At 45.2% G+C, this 23,053-nt stretch overlaps 1 protein-coding gene across 3 annotated transcripts in view; it reads right to left on the bottom strand.

Moving 5' to 3' along the window:
• Positions 1 to 23,053, bottom strand: part of KIAA2012 (KIAA2012 ortholog) — a 615,491-nt gene that overhangs the window by 544,359 nt on the left and 48,079 nt on the right. For all 3 annotated transcript variants that reach the window (XM_073551517.1, XM_073551518.1, XM_073551516.1), the window contains exon 2: positions 3,697 to 3,978. In XM_073551517.1, the coding sequence (XP_073407618.1) occupies positions 3,697 to 3,978 (282 nt within the window). The remainder of the gene's footprint in view (positions 1 to 3,696; positions 3,979 to 23,053) is intronic.

Consider the following 23,053-nt stretch of genomic DNA (forward strand, 5'->3'; position numbering starts at 1 on the left):
GGTCCCTGTAGAGTTCCCCTGCGTTGCGCCTCCCGGGTAGCAGCGGACAGGCCGCAGTCATGGACTGGAGTCTGACACGGACGGCTGTTAACAGGCCGCAACCGCGGGCTGGAGACGGGCTGTGGCGGCCGCGGGTGGCGACGGGCAAGCCGCAACCGCGGGCTGGGTCTGGGCAGTGGCGGCCGGGGGTGGCAGTGGGCAGACTGCAGCCGTGGGCTGGAGTCGGGCTGTGTCAGCCGCGGGCGGCAGTGGGTAGGCCGCAACCGCGGGCTGGATGTGGACCGGGCCGGCCTCGGGTTGGAGTCGGGCTGTTGCGGCTGAGGGTGACAGTGGGCAGGCCGCAGACGCGGGCTGGAGTCGGGCTGTGGTGGCCGCAGGCGGCAGCGGGTAGGCCGCAGCCATGGGCTGGAGTTGGGCAGTGATGGCCGCGGGAAGCGCAGTCGTACAGTTGGGGTCGCTCTGCTGGTCGGCTTGGTGCTGTCTCCTTCCTGTCCGTGGTTAGTCTCTCTCCAGTCCCTCTAGTCGTCGCTCTCTCCTTCTAGCTCTGGCTCTCTGGCACCCTCCAGTCTTCCTGCTCCTTCTCTCCCGCTCTGTCAAGTGCCCCCTGCTGGCGTCCTCAGCTCCTTTTATATTGGCTTTGCCTCCACTCCTTCTAGAACTCTCCCGGCCTGTCTTCTAATTATGTCCCCCAGAAGCAGTTTCCCTAGGAACCTTGGTGACAGTCCCATTGGTTACGGCCGGGTTACACAGCGGGGACTCCCCCTCCTACAGCTGTATAGTGCAAACAATCTTACAATCACAGATCCTAAAGGGGGTTTTACACATAGCGATATCGCTAGCGATATCGCTATATAACGTCACCGATTTTGTGACGTTATAGCGATATCGCTAGCGATATCACTATGTGTGATACTTACCTCCGACCGGCTCCCCCGCTGTCCATCGCTGATCACGCGAGAATGTCCGGCTCCATTTCTCGTCGGGCGCTTCCTGCTGGGCTTCCTGCTGGCGCCGACGAGCGACGCGTGGAGGCGGGCGGGAGGACGTCAGGATCGCTGTGTGTAAAAGGTGAGTATCGTGCGCTGCGTCGCTGCTGCATCGCTGTGAGGTCTGCCTGTGTGACAGCTCACTAGCGATCATTTAGCGATGCACTAGCGATCATTTAGCGATGCACCAGCGATCCTGACCGGGTCGGATCGCTGGTGCATTGCTAAATGTAAAGGGGCCTTTAGACTATGTTCCCACGAGGCGCTTTTGGTGAGTCTTTGATGTTGCAGATTTTCTGTACCATTTCTGCAGCCATTAAGTAAGATAGGTTATCTGTATTTTTTTGTAAAATATGCAACATAAAAAAATCACCAAAATTTCATAGTGGGAAAATTGACTTAGGATTTTGAAACCTGTGATTGAGGTGAAAAGAAAAAAATATTTGAAAAATGCTAAAATAAATCAAAAACATAAGAATTTGAATCTTTCCCAGTTAAAACAAACAATAAATCATACGGTAAAAAACAAATTTGTCATTGCTGTGTATATAAATGTCCAATTAAAATATAAAATTATTTAATATACAAGGTAAACCCTAAAGAAAAATGTGAAACTCCAGAATTGCCATTTTCCTGTTTCTATATCTCTTCCAAAAATACGATACAAAGCATTCAAATTGTCTTTTGCCATATTTTTTTGACTATAAGACTCACTTCTTTCCTCCAAAAATGTGGAGGAAAATGGGGGGTGCATTTTATAGTCTGGATGTAAATGCTCTGGCTGTGGATGGGAATGTGGGGGAGCGGCATCGGCGGGTCACAGTAGGAGACGGCGGCTGTGGCTAACTTCTGTGCCCACTGCTAAAGAGAAATGAATATCCACTGCATTCCACGCCCATGGGAGTGGAGAGCAGTAAATATTAATTTCTCTTTAATAGTGGACACGCTGTTAGCGGCAGCAGCCAGCTTCCTGCAGCTGCCGGGTGTTTGCGTGTGTCCGCTACTTAAGAGAATGAATATTCACTGCTCTCCACTTCCCTTTAGTAGTGGGGACACACAAAAGCCCGGCAGCTGCTGGAAGCCGGCGGCTACAGCTAAAAGTGTGCCTGCTATTAAAGAGCAATGAATATTTACTGCTCTCCATGCACATAGTCCCAGCGTCAGGAGCAGTGAGTATTCTGGCAGCTGTCCTTTGCTTGAAAGCTGTGCATGACATTCCTGCCACGCGCTGCTTACAAGCATAAATCAGCTGCTGGTATCGGAACAGGATGCTGCGAGGAAGCACAGGAAAGTAAGTATAATGGTTTATGTTTTTCTGATGGGGGCCATGCATACCAGGATAGGGATGAGAGGACCGTACATACCAGGATAGGGGATATTTGTACAGAAAAACATATAATAAACCTCAAGTACATGAAATATACATATATATCATATTTATATATATATATATATATATATATATATACACAGTATAAATAAATAAAAAAAAGCCATTAGTATGTGCAAAAAATAGGGACATCCCCAAAGGAATAACACATTTATATATAATATAGGATTTGTCACACTTAAAGTGCATGTGCAAAACATGTGAAAACATCCCAGAATGTGCATGATTAAGTGTAGATATATCAGATTGTAGATCTAATCATTACCACATAAAAGGGCACAAGTGCAAAAAGGTCTACTGGAGGAATAAGATATGGTGGTAATTTTTCATGTACTTGAGGTTTATTATATGTTATTATATGTTTTATGCAATCAATTTTTATATTAGGGTCTGCCTTTTCCAAATAAGGTTTTTATATCTTTTTATTGTCCTGAATACGCGCACATTGTCTTTATGTAATTTCTTCGCCAGTATTATTTAATAAAAATACTTATTTAACTTCCTACAACAAAAAATGCCAAAAAATAACTAAATTAATGGCACCAGGAATGTGGAAAATAGATAAGAAAATTTTACTTAAATTATGACATTACATAAAAATACATAAAGTGCCTCAAATTCTAGAAGTCACAAGCAGTAAACACACTGACTCAATAAAAAAGCTGCTTACTGATACATCAGATATCCGTATTGAATAGCCACTAACTTATCACAATCATTATCTATAGTCCATTAATAATAACAATGCCTACAATGCATAATCATCCTAAAGCAATAGTGCCTGGACAACAGACCAATGAGAGGTAAAAGCAGTGAATCAAAACGATCACAATGCCAGCAAAAAATGCAATAGATATATTACCAGAATGCGTGTTTGAATCTGCCACTGCGACCCACCCCGACGCGCGTTTCGCCTGTTCTTCTTCCGGATAGGTTAGTGGCTATTCAATATGGATATCTGATGTATCAGTAAGCAGCTTTTTTATTGAGTCAGTGTGTTTACTGCTTGTGACTTCTAGAATTTGAGGCACTTTATGTATTTTTATGTAATGTCATAATTTAAATAAAATTTTCTTATCTTTTTTCTACATTCCTGGTGCCATTAATTTATTTATTTTTTGGCATTTTTTGTTATTGATGTATTACGAAATGTGACCTGTGGTATTATTTAGGGTAAGAGGACTAATATGTATGTTATTTAACTTCCTGCCTGAAATTCTTTGGCAATCCAGGGGTTTCGATTGTTTTGGTTCGTTCAAGTTCCTTTACAGTATTACATAGTATTACTATATTGCAGTATTGTTTTTATATTGCAATTACCTTTTTTCTTCCATAAGATAAAATAGCTCCGGTCAAATCTTGAAGAGTGCTGAGCTCAATCTGATAATTCTTCCTTTTGTAGCATTGCCTTTTTTGTACCCTCTTGTCCCGTGATACATTCCATGCTGACAACGCCAAATCCTCAGAAAAGAGAACTAATGCCCCCTTCCTTGTGCTGTACGTCTTGTGAGTTGGCACTGCCCAGTAGTCATTGGTAGAATATCTACCACTGAGAAAACGTCTGATGTAAAAATCTTGACCGGACTTCCAGTTGAAGTAATCCTAAAATAAGAAGTGAGAAGCCATCAAAAATACTGACACACAATCTGAAAAACATATTGGGAATCATGGATAAAAAAATAAAGATGTAAGAAAACTCTCTGGTGGCGCTCATAGCAACCAATCAGATCACATTTTTAATTTTCATATTATAAGTGTTAGAGAAATTAAGACAAAATTTATCAGAGAAAAACATGAGATGGATTAGTATACAAGAAAGTACAGTCTGCAGTAATATCATATACAGATGAAAAAAGTAAGCCAATCCATACCACTCCATTTAAGGCTAAAAGGACATTATTTTGACCTCTGTGGGTGAATTGATATATTTAACAAATGTGTGTATTGTTTATTCCTCCATATACGCCAAACACGGGGGTCAGACATAGCCCCCGATCAAACAATTTTCAACAGAATTCTGGGGTAAAACTGTTTGAAATGTAGCAAGTGTGTTAACTAGTGGGTGTGTCTCACAGGGTCCTCTGGGGTGTGTCTTTAACCCCTTCATGACCCAGCCTATTTTGACCTTCATGACCTGGCCATTTTTTGCAATTCTGACCAGTGTCCCTTTATGAGGTAATAACTCTGGAACGCTTCAACGCATCCTAGCGATTCTGAGATTGTTTTTTCGTGACATATTGGGCTTCATGCTAGTGGTAAATTTAGATCGATAATTTTTGCGTTTATTTGTGAAAAAATCAGAAATTTGGCGAAAATTTTGAAAATTTCGCAATTTTCAAATTTTGAATTTTTATTCTGTTAAACTAGAGAGTTATGTGACACAAAATAGTTACTAAATAACATTTGCCACATGTCTACTTAACATCAGCACAATTTTGGAAGCAAAATATTTTTTTGTTAGGAAGTTATAAGGGTTAAAAGTTGACCAGTGATTTCTCATTTTTACAACAAAATTTACAAAACCATTTTTTTTAGGGACCACCTCACATTTGAAGTCACTTTGAGGGGTCTATATGGCAGAAAATACCCAAAAGTGACACCATTCTAAAAACTGCACCCCTCAAGCTACTCAAAACTACATTCAAGAAGATTATTAACCCTTTAGGTGTTTCACAGGAACTAAAGCAACATGGAAGGAGAAAAAGGACATTTTAATTTTTCCAACAAAAATTTTCTTTCAGCATCAATTTTTTCATTTTCACATGGGCAACAGGATAAAATGGATCCTAAAATTTGTTGGGCAATTTCCCCTGAGTACACCGATACCTCATATGTGTTCAAAAACCACTGTTTGGGCGCACGGCAGGGCTCAGAAGGGAAGGAGTGCCATTTGACTTTTTGAATGGAAAATATGCTGGAATATTTAACGCTTGCCAGGTCGCGTTTGGAGAGTCGCTGTGTGCCTAAACACTGGCGCTCCCCCACAAGTGACCCCATTTTGGAAACTAGACCCCCCAAGGAACTTATCTAGATGCATAGTGATCACTTTGAACCCCCAGGTGCTTCTCAAATTGATCCATAAAAAAAAAAGTACTTTTTTTCACAAAAATTATCTTTTAGCCTCAGTTTTTTCATTTTCACATGGGCAACAGGATAAAATGGATCCTAAAATTTGTTGGGCAATTTCTCCTGAGTACACCGATACCTCATATGTGGTCATAAACCACTGTTTGGGTGCACGGCAGGGCCCGGAAGGGAAGGAGCGCTATTTGACTTTTTGAATGGAAAATTAGCTCCAATCGTTATCGGACACCATGTCGCGTTTGGAGAACCCCTGTGTGCCTAAACATTGGAGCTCCCCCACAAGTGACACCATTTTGGAAACTAGACCCCTTAAGGAACTTATCTAGATGTGTAGTGAGCACTTTGAACCCCCAAGTGCTTCACAAAAGTTTATAACATAGAGCAGTGAAAATAAAAAATCATTTTTTTTCCTCAAAAATGATTTTTAGCACGCTATTTTTTATTTTCACAAGGCTAACAGGAGAAATTGGACCACAAAAGTTGTTGTCCAGATTGTCCTGAGTATGCTGGTACCCCATATGTGGGGGGGGCACTGTTTGGGTGCACGGCAGGGCGCAGAAGGGAATGAGCGCCATTTGACTTTTTGAAATGAAAATTAGCTCCAATCGTTAGCGGACACCATGTCGTGTTTGGAGAGCCCCTGTGAGCCTAAACTTTGGAGCTCCCCCACAAATGACCCCATTATGGAAACTAGACCCCCTAAGGAACTTATCTAGATGCATAGTGAGCACTTTGAACCCCCAGGTGATTCACAGAAGTTTATAATGCAGAGCAGTGAAAATAAAAAATCTTTTTTTTTCCTAAAAAAATTTTTTTAGTTGGCAATTTTTTATTTTCACAAGGGCACTAGGATAAATTGGACCCCAAAAGTTGTTGTCCAGTTTGTCCTGAGTACGCTGGTACCCCATATGTGGGGGGGAACCACTGTTTGGGCACACGTTGGGGCTCAGCAGGGAAGTAGTGACATTTTGAAATGCTGACTTTGATGGAATGGTCTGCGGGCATCATGTTACATTTGCTGAGCCCCTGTGTGCCTAAACAGTAGAAACCCCCCCAACAAGTGACACCATTTTGGAAACTAGACCCCCCAAGGAACTTATCTAGATGTGTGGTGAGCACATTGAACCCTCAAGTGCTTCACAGAAGTTTATAATGCAGAGCCGTGAAAATAAAAAATCATTTTTTCCCTCAAAAAAAATGAATTTTAGCACGCAATTTTTTTTTCACAAGGGTAACAGGAGAAATTGGACCCCAAAAGTTGCTGTCCAGTTTGTCCTGAGTACGCTGATACCCCATATGTGGGGGATGACCACTGTATGGGCACACGTCAGGGCTCGGAAGGGAAGTAGTGACGTTTTGGTATGCAAACTTTGATGGAATGGTCTGCGGGCATCATGTTACATTTGCAGAGCCCTTGATGTACCTAAACTGTGGAAACCCCCCACAAGTGACCCCATTTTGGAAATTAGACCCCCCAAGGAACTTATCTAGATGTGTAGTGAGCACCTTGAACCCCGAAGTGCTTCACAGAAGATTGTAACGCAGAGCCATGAAAATAAAAAAATCTTTTTTTTCCTCAAAAAATGAATTTTTAGCTCGCAATTTTTTATTTTCACAAGGGTAACAGGAGAAATTGGACCCCAAAAGTTGTTGTCCAGTTTGTCCTGAGTACGCTGATACCCCATATGTGGGGAGGGACCATTGTTTGGGCACACGTCGGGGCTCGGAAGGGAAGTAGTGACGTTTTGAAATACCGACTTGATCGAATGGTCTGCGGGCATCATGTTACGTTTGCAGAGCCTCTGATGTGCCTAAACAGTGGAAACCCCCCACAAGTGACCCCATTTTGGAAACTAGACCACCAAGGAACTTATCTAGATGTGTGGTGAGCAGCACTTTGAACCCCCAAGTGCTTCACAGAAGTTTATAACGCAGAACCGTGAAAACAAAAAATCTTTTTTTTTCCTCAAAAAATGATTTTTTTAGCCCGCAATTTTTTATTTTCACAAGGGTAACAGGAGAAATTGAACCCCAAAAGTTGTTGTCCAGTTTGTCCTGAGTACGCTGGTACCCCATATGTGGGGGGGAACCATTGTTTGGGCACACGTCAAGGCTCGGAATGGAAGTAGTGACGTTTTGAAATGCAGACTTTGATGGAATAGTCTGCGGTCGTCATTACGTTTGCAGAGCCCCTGTGTGCCTAAACAGTGGAAACCCCCCACAAGTGACCCCGTTTTGGAAACTAGACCTTCCAAGGAACATATGTAAGATGTGTTGTGAGCACTTTGAACCCCCAAGTGCTTCACAGAAGTTTATAATGCAGAGACGTGAAAATGAAAAAATCATTTTTTTCCACAAAAATAATTTTTTAGCCCCCAATTTTTTATTTTCCCAAGGGTAACACGAGAAATTAGTCCCCAAAAGTTGTTGTGCAATTTTTCCTGAGTACGCTGATACCTTATATGTTGGGGTAAACCACTGTTTGGGCACACGTCAGGGCTTGGAAGGGAGGGAGCACCGTTTGACTTTTTGAACGCAAAATTGGCTGGAATCAATGGTTGCACCATGTCGCGTTTGGCGACCCCCTGATGTGCCTAAACAGTGGAAACCCCTCAATTCTAACTCCAACCCTAACCCCAACACACCCCTAACCACAAGCCTAACCCTAATTCCAACGGTAACCCTAATTCCAACCCTAACCCTAATTCTAACCCTAATTCCAACCCTAACCCTAACCCTCTTTCCAACCCTAACCCTCTTTCCAATCCTAACCCTAACCCTCTTTCCAACCCTAACCCTCTTTCCAACCCTAACCCTAACCCTCTTTCCAACCCTAACCCTCTTTCCAACCCTAACCCTCTTTCCAACCCTAACCCTAACCCTCTTTCCAACCCTAACCCTAACCCTCTTTCCAACCCTAACCCTCTTTTCAACCCTAACCCTAACCCTCTTTTCAACCCTAACCCTAACCCTCTTTTCAATCCTAACCCTAACCCTAATGGAAAAATAAAAATAAAAATATTTTCTTTATTTTATTAGTTGTGCCTACCTATGGGGGTGATAATCGGGGGGTTTATTTACTTTTTCTTTCATTTTTATCACTGTGAGAGTGATCAAAATGAAAGAATGGAATCTGCAGCCGGCAGATTCGGGCGGGCGCATGCATTTTCTAAGATGGCGGCGCCCATGAACCGGACCCGCCGGACACCGGGAGCGACAGGGGGACTTAGAAGGTGCCGGGGGAGGTGAGAGGGGGTGAGGGGGTTATCGGAATCTGGCGGGGAGCAGAGGGAATGGGAGGGGGGCAGATGATGACAGCGGCGGCAGATCGCCGCTGTCATTCAGTTGCGGGGGGGGCGATCGCCGGTGGGGGGGTGGAATCGGTGTCTCCAGCCATGTCCGATGCTACAGCAGCATCGGCCATGGCTGGATTGTAATATTTCATCAATTTTCATTGATGAAATATTACTATCGCTCTGATTGGCTGTTTCACTTTTAACAGCCAATCAGAGCGATCGTAGCCACGTGGGGGCGAAGCCACGCCCCCTGTGGCGAAGAACAAAGCCCCCTGTATCTGCGGGTCGGGTGACCTTTCAGTGACCTAGGTCACCCGACCCGCAGGGGGGCTTTAAAGTCATGACGCCACATAGGCGTCATGGGTCGTTCTGGCACGACTTTTCATGACGCCTACGTGGCGTCAAAGGTCGTGAAGGGGTTAAGCTAGTCACTATCCAGTAAGCCACACCCTTTTGGTAAAGACCATATATTATCACTATATAAAAAGACTCTTCAAGGGCATACTGCAGATTATTGAATTGATTTTTTCAGATGCAAAGTGTGAAATCCATGGCAAACTGCTCATGCGACACATGGAAACTGCGTCAGCCATCCAATCAAAGCATTAAAGAATGCGCATCGCCTAAATCTGGAAGTGCAATTTTTATTTTTTATGTTAGTGACTTTTTTCTTTTAATACAAAATTTGGCTGACATTTTACTTACTAAATGCAATAAGGGAAAAAGTAACATAACATAGTAACATAACATAGTTTTGAAGGCTGAAGGAAGACCTTATGTCCATCTAGTTCAGCCTATTTTTAGTGCAGCTGTTCTGCATTGTTGATCCTGGGGAAGGCAAAAAACCCAGAGTAGAAGCCAATTTTCTCCATAGGGAAAGAAATTCCTTCCCCTAAGCTGGGTCAACCATCTACCTATAATATTCTGTTATTCGTAACCTTCTATACTGTTACTCACAAGAAAAGCATCCATTCCTTTCTTAAATTCATTCAGTGAGTTGGCCATCACCACTTCCTCAGGAAGAGAATTCCAGAGCCTCACTGCTCTTACCGTGAAGAACCCTCTTCTATGCTGGTGCAGAAATTGTCTTTCCTCCAAACTAAGAGAATGCCCCCTTGTTCTTGTCACAGTCCTTGGTACAAACAGTTCATTGGAGAGATCTCTGTAATGTCCTATGATATACTTGTACATATATATTTATTTTCTCCTAAGTCTTCTCTTTTCTAGAGTAAATAGACCTAATTTTGATAACCTTTCTGGGTATTGTAGTGAACCAACTCCATTTATCATTTTAGTAGCCCGCCTTTGAACCCTTTCAAGTTCAGTAATGTCTTTCTTGAGCACTGGCGTCCAAAATTGCACACAATACTCCAAGTGTGGTCTGACGAGTGATTTGTACAGAGGGAGAATTATGTTTTCATCTCGTGTCCCCAGACCTCTTCTAATGCATCCCTGTTGTGAGTTCATTTTCCCCTTCGTCACTGAGGTCTGGTGAACTCCCTATTCTGGTAAAGGAAGGTAATGACCTGATTATCAGGCACCTGAGCCTAATGAGGATGACTGGCTGAGTGGAGTCACGGACTGGATATAAGGCTGCCGACGCCCTTCTGCCCTGCGGGTGATTTCTCTGTGGACTTCTAGGACACCAGTCTGATTCCTGCTCCTCTAAAGCTAAGTTTTCTGCTTTGCCTGTTAGCATTGGTGTTTTGTTTTTGTTTTCCTTGCTTTTCTGGATTCTCCCATTCCCTGCTGGGGTGAGCTGAATCTCCTTTTGCCGGTTGCTCTGTCTTCAGAATATTCCTGAGTACTGACATAGCTTTTTTGAAGCCTAGCGTCTTCAGGGCCTTTTTCACTGTCAGTCTGTTGGCTCTTATTTTCATAGGGTTTTTCACGGATTGCAGACAGCAGCCTTCCTGTCCTTTCCTATCTAGTTAGCTTGGGCCCCGTCTTTGCTCAGTCTAGCTTTCTGTCTGTGTTTGTGTTTTCATCTTGCTTCACCGTCATTATATGTGGGGGGCTGCCTATTGCTTTGGGGTCTGCTCTGGGGCAGTTTAGATTTTCCCTTTCTTTCTTTGGGCCTATTTAATTCTCCGGCTGTGATCGAGGGGTCTAGGGCATCGTAGGAACCCCCCACGGCTACTGTTAGTTGTGGATAGGATCAGGGGTCTGCAATCCGATAGCTGCCAACCTCTCTGGTTTTCTGGACTTAGCTAGCATTTCTGTTTTTGCCTCCTATGGTGACTCAATCATAACAGAATCACTCGCCATACCGCATATCCTAGGGTACTCAATAGCAGGAAAGAATTGTGTTTAAAAAAAAAAAAAGTGTCATGATCCAGTGTTGGATCTGGCGGTATTAAATTGACAAAGTGAACTTTTTTTACTTTGTCAGGTTCAGGGTGTCTTGACTGTCCCCGGTGGTGGTGAATGGTATCGCACCTTAGCTTTAGTTTTAGGTTAATGTGCACGTTAATTTCATGACAGGTGTTAGGCTCTATAAAGGACAGCCAGGGGTTTTCAATCACTGTTGGTGTTAGTTGTTCATTTGCAACCAACCTTGGTGGTGGAAGGAGCTGAAGAGAGTGCTCAGCTCAATCTGAGTCCTGGTGTGGAAGGAGTCACAGAAGGGAGTTCTTGGCAGCTATTCAGGAGGAAGGCTGCAGTCGGTCGCTGGACTCTGTGCTGGAGCTTTAGCACAGAGAGAGCTAAGTTTTCTTTTTCCCCTGTTTGTGACTTTCCTTATGTGTGTTCTAGTGCAGTGGTGGGATTAGTCTCCGCACCGACCTATTCCCTAGTTAGGGTTTAGGTTTAGGGTTTGCTAGGGTATTAAGGCACGTGTGCGGCGACAGGGGAGGAGCCTGTATAGGGAATGTGAGGAGTGCAGGGACACTGGCTCAGGGGAGCTTAGGAGGTCTCCACGTCCCCCATTCCCTATCGCAGGGCCCACTACTGTAATTGTTCCCTGTGTTTACCCTTATTATTTAAATTCGCCAGCTGGAGGCGGGGTATCCAGTTTTACGTGTATTTCTTAAATTCGCCAGCTGGAGGCGGTATATCCGGCTGCACGTCCCATTATTGTTTAAATTCGCCCTGCTGGAGGCACTGTATCCAGGATCACGTGTGTCATAAATTCGCCCTGCTGGAGGCGCTGTGTCCAGTCACACGTGATCATTACATTAACACCAACCTTAACATTTTTTTTCTGCTGAGCCATGGACCTAATGCAAACCTTTACCCAGGTACTGCAGACCTTTACTGAAGAGATTAGGGGGCTGCGCGGTGAGATGGTGCAGCAACTGCAGTAGGGTGGGCTTTGGAGGTTTGATTCAGGCACAGGCTCAGCCAGAACCCAAGATATCTCTCCCGGACCGGTTTTCTGGAGGGAGAGATCAATTCTTGGTATTTCAGCAAGCCTGTAAATTATATTTCAGGCTGCGCCCTCGTTCTTCAGGGAGCGAAGAGCAACGGGTGGGAATCATTATGTCCCTTCTGAAGGGGGATCCCCAATCCTGGGCCTTCTCCCTGCCGGACGATTCACCATCTTTAGAGTCCGTGGACGAGTTTTTTGCGGCGTTGGCGCTTGTGTATGGGGATCCTGATGGCATCTCTCTGGCGGAATCCCGACTCCGTAGGTGTAAACAGGGAGCCCGGATTGCTGAAGAGTACTGCTCAGACTTTAGGAGATGGGCTACTAACACACAGTGGAATGACCCTGCGCTTAGGAGTCAATTTGCGCAGGGTTTGTCTCCAAAGTTGCAGGACACTCTGGTGCAGTACGCCTCCCCCAGGTCTCTGGAGGCTGCCATGTCCCTTGCCATCCGGGTGGATAGACCCCTTAGGGAAAGACAGACACAAAATGTGCCCCCGGTAGTCCTCTCCAGAGGGGAGGACCCCCCAGTATGGTTGGTGGAACCCAGGCAGCCCGGTGTTGTTGGTACAAATAGGGGGTTGCCTGGGGTTCGCCGTGGTGGGGGGGTATGCTTTTCTTGTGGGAAGCCGGGCCATTTCATGGGAGCCTGCCCAGGGCGTGCCAAGTCTCCGGACGAACCTATGCAAGTAGGAGGTGTTGGGTTGTGTTCAGGCCTGCCTACGGTGCAGGGTGTGGTGTCGGCATGTCATTACTGTGGGCAGACGGGTCATTTCATTAAGGCGTGCCCATTACGTGCCAAAATATCTGTGTCATATCAGAAGCCGCATACCCCTGGTCGTTTGGAGGGAGGCGACCAGGGAGTGTACATTTCCTCCATTTTGCCCTCCCAAGGTATTATGTCAGCAGAAGTGTTGGCTGGCGGGTTACCGGAGGTGGTACCGGTGCTTGTGGACAGCGGAGCAGGAGTCAGTCTGGTCGATGCTCGCTTTGTCCAGACTCATGGCCTGAAGTGTAGGACGCTTGCCCAACCTATAAGCGTCCAGGCCATTAACTCTGTTCCACTTAGCCAGGGGAGCCTTACCCAAGTCGTAGAAAACATCCATCTGCGTATAGGACGTCATGAGGAGTCCTTGTCATGCTACGTCTTGGAGGGAATGTCAGTACCTATCGTTTTAGGCTTCCCTTGGCTGAAAAAACACAACCCGGGGATAGATTGGCGAGCTAGGGAAGTAGTCAGCTGGGGGCAGTCGTGTGAGGGCTGCTGTCTAGGGACTACCCTCTCTGCCGTCTCTCTTCAGGGGACCCCTTCCTCTCCAGTGAGAGCAGCGATTGTGCGGCAGGAGAGTAGGGGAAAGTTTCAGCCCTCGCAGCTAGCTAACCCTGTGAGGTGTAGACCTCGTGGTGAAAAGGGTTGGAGGGTGGGGTACCCTATGGAAGGGTGGGGGTGTGAGTAGTGACACAGGGGGACGCCTCTGTGGTCGGGTCCAGTATGAGCTCACCTAACTTATGACTACCGAATGTGTGCAATAAACGTTCAGGTCCGGACCTGTGTGTGAACGAGCGTGTATGTGTGCCACCAAAAAACATCCTGTGGAAGTGTGTTGTGGAGCCTGATCAGCTCATAACAAACAAACATACACTTACATATACTCGTTCCCCAGGTCGGCGCTGTGGAGATGGGTGGTTCCTCCAAAATAATAAAAATAAACTTTATTGCCTATACCAGCTGTGTATTTGTCATATACCTGAAGTGTCAGGTAATGGTGGGGTGAACTCAGGATCTGGCCGTCCCCGCTGTAGGTGTTTCCCTAATGAGGGGTGGTCTTGAGGGTCCAGAGGCCCCTCATTAAGGAGGGGGTACTGTCATGATCCATTGTTGATTCTGGCGGTATTAAATTGACAAAGTGAACTTTTTTTACTTTGTCAGGTTCAGGGTGTCTTGACTGTCCCCGGTGGTGGTGAGTGGTATCGCACCTTAGCTTTAGTTTTAGGTTAATGTGCACGTTAATTTCATGACAGGTGTTAGGCTCTATAAAGGACAGCCAGGGGTTTTCAATCACTGTTGGTGTTAGTTGTTCATTTGCAACCAACCTTGGTGGTGGAAGGAGCTGAAGAGAGTGCTCAGCTCAATCTGAGTCCTGGTGTGGAAGGAGTCACAGAAGGGAGTTCTTGGCAGCTATTCAGGAGGAAGGCTGCAGTCGGTCGCTGGACTCTGTGCTGGAGCTTTAGCACAGAGAGAGCTAAGTTTTCTTTTTCCCCTGTTTGTGACTTTCCTTATGTGTGTTCTAGTGCAGTGGTGGGATTAGTCTCCGCACCGACCTATTCCCTAGTTAGGGTTTAGGTTTAGGGTTTGCTAGGGTATTAAGGCACGCGTGCGGCGACAGGCGAGGAGCCTGTATAGGGAATGTGAGGAGTGCAGGGACACTGGCTCAGGGGAGCTTAGGAGTTCTCCACGTCCCCCATTCCCTATCGCAGGGCCCACCACTGTAATTGTTCCCTGTGTTTACCCTTATTATTTAAATTCGCCAGCTGGAGGCGGGGTATCCAGTTTTACGTGTATTTCTTAAATTCGCCAGCTGGAGGCGGTATATCCGGCTGCACGTCCCATTATTGTTTAAATTCGCTCCAGGGTCACGTGTGTCATAAATTCGCCCTGCTGGAGGCGCTGTGTCCAGTCACACGTGATCATTACAAAAAGTGTGTGTATATTCTTTCCTCTATATCTCTGAGGCCGTAGGGGGAATTTTTTTTTCTCTCAATGGAGATAAAGCAATTGTCTGATCGTGTGGAGCAGCTCGCTGCGGAAGTGCGGGGAATTTCAGCCTACCTTGCTCGTTTGCATGCTGTTGAACAAAAGATCCCTACACCTGATGTATTTTTTGGGGATCGATCTAAATTTTTGAGTTTCAAAAATAATTGTAAATTATTTTTTGCCTTGAAGCCTAACTCGTCAGGGAGCTCCGCGCAGCAGGTTAAAATTGTCATCTCTTTGCTGCGTGGCGATCCCCAGGATTGGGCGTTTTCTTTGAAACCAGATGATCCTATTCTGACTAATGTGAACGCATTCTTTCAAGCTTTGGGGTTGTTGTATGACGAACCTAATGCTATTGATCAGGCTGAAAAGACCCTGTTGGCATTGAACCAGGGTCGAGATTCTGCAGAGTTGTACTGTCAAAAGTTCCAAAAGTGGGCGGTCCTTACTACCTGGAATGATAATGCCTTGGCTGCTCTCTTTCGGAAGGGTTTGTCAGAAGCCGTAAAAGATACTATGGTGGGATTTCCTGTTCCCTCTGGTCTGGACGATTCTATGTCATTAGCCATTCAGGTTGATCGGCGTTTACGTGAACGCAGGATTGCACGAGAGGTGTTGCCACCGGTTGAACAGACGTCTGAACCTATGCAATGTGATAGAGTTTTGTCTAAGGCGCAACGTCAGGAGTTCAGAAGGCGTAATAAGCTGTGTTTTTTCTGTGGAGATGCCTCGCATATTATTTCTGTTTGTCCTAAACTAGAGAAACGCTTTGCACACATGTTTTCTGTTGGTGGTGTTCAACCTAAGTTTCTTCTGGCAATTACTCTGATCTGCTCCCTGTCCACATTTTCCGCCAAGGCTTTTGTGGGTTCGGGAGCAGCGCTAAACCTAATGGACTTAGATTTTGCTAAACGTTGTGGATTTCTGATGACACCTCTGCAGACGCCTATCCCTTTGAGGGGGATTGATGCTACTCCTTTGGCTAAAAATAAACCTCAGTTTTGGACCCAGGTGGTCATGCGGGTCGCCCCAGACCATCAAGAAAATTGCAGATTTTTGGTGTTGCATGGTCTGCATGATGCCGTTGTTCTGGGGTTTCCCTGGTTGCAAATTCATAATCCAGTTTTGGATTGGAAATCTGTGTCTGTGGTGAGTTGGGGTTGTCAGTGTGCCTTTAGTGAGGCTCCGTTTTTTTCCACCTCTCCTCAGTCACATGATGTTCCTGACTATTTGGCGGACTTTTATGATGTATTTAGTGAGAATGAGTCTGCGTCCTTGCCTCCTCATAGGAGTTATGACTGTGCAATTGAACTAAGCCCGGGGTGTAAATTTCCCAAGGGTCGGCTCTTCAATTTATCTGTACCCGAGCATGAGGCTATGCGGTCCTATATTAAGGAGGCGTTGGAGAAGGGTCATATTAGACCATCCTCTTCACCCTTAGGTGCCGTTTTTTTTTTGTGGCCAAAAAGGATGGTTCTTTAAGGCCTTGTATTGATTATCGTGCCCTCAATAAAATTACTATTAAATATCAGTATCCGTTACCCCTGATTTCGGATCTATTCTCTAGAGTTAGAGGTGTTTGCTGGTTTACCAAGCTTGACCTCAGGGGGGCGTATAATCTTATCCGCATTAAGCAGGGGGATGAATGGAAGACGGCGTTTAATACTCCGGAGGGACATTTTGAGTACCTGGTGATGCCTTTTGGGCTCACTAATGCCCCTTCTGTCTTCCAGTGCTTCATGAACGATATTTTCCGAGACTTTGTCGATAAATTTTGGATTATCTATCTGGCTGATATTTTGATCTTCTCCAAGGATTGGGATTCTCATGTGGAACATATTCGGACTGTGTTCCGGATCTTGAGGGAGAATTCCCTGTATGTCAAAGGATCGAAATGCCTTTTTGGAGTACAGAGGATTTCATTTTTGGGATTTATTTTGTCTCCGTCAACTATTGAAATGGACCCAGCCAAGGTACAGGCCATTTATGATTGGGTTCAGCCCACTTCTTTGAAGGCCCTCCAGAAGTTTTTGGGTTTTGCTAATTTTTATCGGAAATTTATTGCAAAATTTTCTAGTATTGCCAAGCCATTGACTGATCTGACTAAGAAGGGTGTTGATGTGTTGAATTAGTCTCCGGAGGCTGTTGCTTCTTTTCAGGAGCTGAAGCGAAGATTTACCTCCGCCCCGATTTTGCGGCAACCTGATGTCTCACTCCCGTTCCAGGTAGAGGTGGATGCTTCTGAGATTGGTGCAGGAGCTGTTTTGTCCCAAAAGGATCCTGTAACATCTAAAATGAATCCCTGTGCTTTCTTTTCCCGAAAGTTCTCTCCATCTGAACGTAACTATGATGTGGGGAATCGGGAACTGTTGGCCATGAAATGGGCATTTGAGGAGTGGAGACATTGGTTGGAGGGAGCTAAACATCAAGTTGTGGTCCTCACTGACCACAAGAATTTGATTTACGTAGAGTCGGCTAAACGCTTGAACCCTAGACAGGCTAGGTGGGCCTTGTTTTTTACACGTTTTGATTTTGTGGTCTCTTTTCTTCCTGGAACTAAGAATGTCAAGGCAGACGTCCTCTCTAGGAGTTTCTTTGCTGATTCTCCTGTGGTGACCAAGCCTGCTACCATCTTAGGCGAAGGGGTAGTTCTTTCTGCCATCTCCCCCGATTTGAGACTTGCTCTGCAAGAGTTCCAGGAGGACAAACCTGATCGTTGTCCCAGTGGAAAGTTGTATGTTCCTGACCAGTGGAAGAAGAGAGTGATGTCTGAAGTTCATTGCTCTGCATTGGCTGGTCATCCAGGTATTTTTGGTACTAGAGATCTGGTGAGTCGCTCTTTTTGGTGGCCCACCTTGTCTCATGATGTCAGGAATTTTGTGCAGTCCTGTGGGACTTGCTCCCGGTCTAAATCTTGTTCTCGCTCTAGTGGGTTGTTGATGCCTTTGCCGGTCCCCAGGAGGCCATGGACCCATATTTCAATGGATTTCATCTCTGATATGCCGGTCTCTCAAAGAATAACTGTTATTTGGGTGATTTGTGATAGGTTCTCTAAGATGGTTCATCTTGTACCACTCCCTAAGTTGCCATCTTCTTCTGAGTTGGTGCCCCTGTTTTTGCAACATAGTTCTGCCACTTTGATGTCACCTTTTTTTTGTAACTTTGGGTTTCATCCTCGATTTTCTTCAGGGCAGGTGGAGCCTTCTGCCTGCCCAGGTGTTGACACTGTGGTGGAGAGAATGCACCAGATCTGGGACCAAGTGGTGGATAAGTTATCTCTCTCCCAGGAAAAGGCCCAGCGGTTTTCCAATCGACATAGGACCATTGGTCCCCAGTTTAAGATTGGTGATATGGTGTGGTTATCATCAAAAAATATTGCTATGAAGGTGGCTTCTCCTAAGTTTAAGCCTAGATTTATTGGACCTTACAAGATTTTGGAGATTATTAATCCGGTCTCTTTTCTTTTGGCTCTTCCTGTCACATTTAAAATCCATAATGTGTTCCATAAGTCCTTGTTGAAGAGGTTTGTTGAACCAGTTGTTCCTGGGGTGGCACCTCCAGACCCTGTATTGGTTGAAGGTAGCATGGAATATGAGGTAGAGAAAATACTGGATTCCCGTCTGGCTAGACGGAGACTCCAGTATTTGGTTAAGTGGAAGGGTTATGGTCAGGAGGATAATTCCTGGGTCTTTGCCTCTGATATTCATGCCAAAAGATTGGTGCGTGCCTTTCATCGGGCTCACCCTGATCGCCCTGGTGGCGTGTTTGAGGGTTTGGTGACCCCTCCTCAAGGGGGAGGTACTGTTGTGAGTTCATTTTCCCCTTCGTCACTGAGGTCTGGTGAACTCCCTATTCTGGTAAAGGAAGGTAATGAGCCTGATTATCAGGCACCTGAGCCTAATGAGGATGGCTGGCTGAGTGGAGTCACGGACTGGATATAAGGCTGCCGACGCCCTTCTGCCCTGCGGGTGATTTCTCTGTGGACTTCTAGGACACCAGTCTGATTCCTGCTCCTCTAAAGCTAAGTTTTCTGCTTTGCCTGTTAGCATTGGTGTTTTGTTTTTGTTTTCCTTGCTTTTCTGGATTCTGCCATTCCCTGCTGGGGTGAGCTGAATCTCCTTTTGCCTGTTGCTCTGTCTTCAGAATATTCCTGAGTACTGACATAGCTTTTTTGAAGCCTAGCGTCTTCAGGGCCTTTTTCACTGTCAGTCTGTTGGCTCTTATTTTCATAGGGTTTTTCACGGATTGCAGACAGCAGCCTTCCTGTCCTTTCCTATCTAGTTAGCTTGGGCCCCGTCTTTGCTCAGTCTAGCTTTCTGTCTGTGTTTGTGTTTTCATCTTGCTTCACCGTCATTATATGTGGGGGGCTGCCTTTTGCTTTGGGGTCTGCTCTGGGGCAGTTTAGATTTCCCCATTCTTTCTTTGGGCCTATTTAATTCTCCGGCTGTGATCGAGGGGTCTAGGGCATCATAGGAACCCCCCACGGCTACTGTTAGTTGTGGATAGGATCAGGGGTCTGCAATCCGATAGCTGCCAACCTCTCTGGTTTTCTGGACTTAGCTAGCATTTCTGTTTTTGCCTCCTACGGTGACTCAATCATAACACATCCCATGACCCTATTTGCTTTGGTGGCAGCTGCCTGACACTGGGCACTCCAATTTAGCTTCTTATTGACTAAGATGCCTAAGTCTTTTTCCATGTCTGATTTCCCCAGCAGTTTCCCATTTAGTAAGTAATTGTAACATCTGTTTCTCCTTCCCATGTGCATAACCTTACACTTATCTGTGTTAAAGTAAAAGTGAAACATGCATAAACATTTCTACATGCGATATAGTTATTCTCATATTCTACAGAAAGAGATCTAGGAACATTTCCTACAAATGAAAACATTTGAAACAAGGTTTTTTGCTTTTTATTCCATTAATTATATTAAAATAGTGGTGCAGTTTTTATCTCAATCAGTTGAACTCCTCCTGTATCATAAGGTTGCGTGACACATTATGGCAGCGATGCAAAAACATGGTCCTATCATGATTGCAGAAAAAAAAACACAGCACAGTCGCAACCTGTAAAGGAAACCTCAGACAGTAGTGCCAGGTGAAACCTGTTCAGTTGGCACTTTCCACCCCACAGTCCAGGTGTCTGCCATGTCTCTGGAGGTGCAGCCAAAATTAGCCTGAGGAACTTAGCCCAAGATTACAGGAGAGAGCATTTCAGCTAGTAAGTGCCCTATTTGTACGGACTGTCCTGGAGTTTCTGGATGGTTAGTGACCCTGTAGCAAATGTTTAAGCAGAGATAAACCAAGTGATGCTACGTCCTGCAGAACACATGGCTCCATGTATTTACCTATAGTATATGTCACTAAGTGTGGCTTGTAATCTAAACCCAGGCCGCCATCAGGGCATTACTGCCCTTACTGGCGAATGTGGCCCGATGACCAGAGACTCTGTTCTGCTAACTGGGCCCGAGCAGCAGGATCCTGCCACTTCATTAACTGACCACGCGTCCTCTGACGCACAATCAGTTAAAATCTGTTGCCGTGCAGGAGATTCCTCCCGCACGGCAACAGTTAACAGCCGCCAGCCAATCACAAACTGGCAGCTGACGTCAGCACGCATGTCGCCGATGTATGACGTCACTGTCATATGCCGGAATGACGCTGCACGCCTCAGCTGCATCGTAGGGGAGCGCATCTCTGGAGCTCGGCCAGGTAAGGAAAAACTTTTTTTTTTGGAAAGCTGCGGTATGGGGCATAATATACCCGTATGAGGGTGATTATACTGCTATGGGGGGGAAAGGGGATGCAGCATACTATGGAGTGCATCATGCTATGGAGTGCATTATACTATGGGGCTGCTGCATTATACTATGGGGCTGCTGCATTATTCTATGGGGTGCATTATACTGCTATGGGGCTGATGCATTATACTATGGGATGCATTATACTGATATGGGGATACTGCACTATACTATGGTGCTGTAGCATTATACTGATATGGGGCTGTTGCATTATACTATGGGGTATATTATACTGCTATGGGGCTGCTGCATTATACTATGAGGTGCATTATACTCCTATGAGCGTACATTATACTATGGCGGTGCATTATAGTACTATAGGGTGAATTATAGTACTGTAGGGTGAATTATACTGCTATGGAGTGCATTTTAGTAGTATAAGGTGCATTAAACTGCTATGGGGATGTATTATGCTGCTATGGGGATAACATTATACTACTATGGGGCGGCATTATTCTACTATGGGGGTGCATTATACTATGAGGGTGCATTATAATACTATAAGGTGCATTATACCGCTATGTGGGAGCATTATACTGTACTGCTATATGGGAGCATTATACTGCTATGGTGGTGCATAATACTATATATGACTATAGAGTACATTATACTACTATGGGGGTGCATTATACTTCTATATATGACTATGGGGTACATTATACTATTATGGATGACTATGGGGGCAATATGGAGAGATGGGGAAAAATATGGAGAGGCATGAGGCAGAATGGGAGGACACAGGTGGTCCAGAATGTGGGCTATTATTACTGTAGGGGCTAATTAATGGATATTATTTTTGAGGGCACTGTTTTCAGTGTGGGGGAGGAGATGTCCTGTTAGGCTTTGTTCACACGTAGCTTTTTTTGCGTTTTTGTGGCATTTTTAAATGCGCAACTTTGCCGCGAAAACGCAAAAAAAAAAGCATCCCATGGCAATCTGCACATGCTGTGCTAATGCTGCGTATTTTTCCGTGGCGGAATTGCGTCGCGGAAAAATACGCAGCATGTTCATTCTTTGTGCGGAATCGCGGGAAAATCCGCACACATAGGAATGCATTGTTCTGCTTACTTTCCGCATGTGGCTATGCCCACCATACGAAAAGTAAGCAGAACATTTGCGGATGGTAACCACGGTCTGGAGGAGAAGAGACTGTCCTCCGGGCTCTGTGTACCATATCCTTGTTAAAAACAGAATTAAAATAAAAAATCGTCATATTCTCACCTTCCGGCGTCCCTCACAGCGTCACCAGGCCTCAGCGATGCTCCCGGCAAGACCCGTTCCCAGGGATGCCTTGCGACAATGACCCGAGATGACGTCGCGGTCTCGCGATACCATAGCGGTCTCGTGAGACCACGACGTCATCAAAGGTCATTGTCGCAAGGCATCGCTGAGAACGGGACTTGCCGGGAGCATCTCGATGATTGGGAACACTGTGTGGGACGCTGGAAGGTGAGAAGATGCCGCATAGGCAGCCTCATTAGTAAAAGGTTGGTCACACTCGTCAAACACTATGTTTGACAAGTGTGACCAACCTGTCAATCAGTTTTCCAAGCGATGCTACAGATCGCTTGGAAAACGCTAGAATTTTGCAATCTAATTACACTTGCAAAAACGCTAGTTTTTCCGCGGGAAATAGGCGTGAATTTAAAATGCGGATTTCTCGCATATTTCCCGCGGAATGGAATTCCGGAATTTCTGCAGAAATTTCAGTGGGAATTCAACACGTGTGCATATAGCCTTACTGTGCAGGGCGAAATTGTCGCTTTGTTTCTTCATCTGGCGTAGTGTACTGTAGAAGTGTAGAGGTTGGGGAAAAATTGGGGAATGTGCTTTAGATAACTGTGATTTTCTGCAGAGATAAGGCCTGGCTGGAAGAAGTGATGGCGGTGTGTGCTGGATAAGGATGAAAAGCAAAGATGAAGGACTTCAACTAGCGACGTCACCGGTGAGTCAGTGTGATACCTGTGCACTGACACTATACACTATATACAAAGCTCCTGTGTATAATGCCACTGGTATTATCTGTACAATGACACTATATACAGAGCTTCTGTGTATAATGTCATTGGTGATCACTGTATTATCTGTACAATGACACTATATACAGAGCTTCTGTGTATATTGTCACTGGTGATCACTGTATTACCTGTACACGGACACTATATACAAAGTACAGATCGCCTGTGTATAATGGCTCTTATGGTGATATTAGTATTTTTTTTATATTAATGATCAGTATTGTCGTACTCGGTCACTACTTTGTGGTAATATGTGATCTGGTCATGATGTAGCTGTATTTGTTCCTTGTATGTGCTATTTGGTCACTATGGGGTGGTAATATGTGATCTGTCATGGTGTAGCGGTATTTGTTCCTT

This window comes from Dendrobates tinctorius, unplaced genomic scaffold (assembly GCF_039654945.1).
Source record: "Dendrobates tinctorius isolate UK_male_01 unplaced genomic scaffold, ASM3965494v1 ptg000177l, whole genome shotgun sequence".
NCBI lineage: Eukaryota > Metazoa > Chordata > Amphibia > Anura > Dendrobatidae > Dendrobates > Dendrobates tinctorius.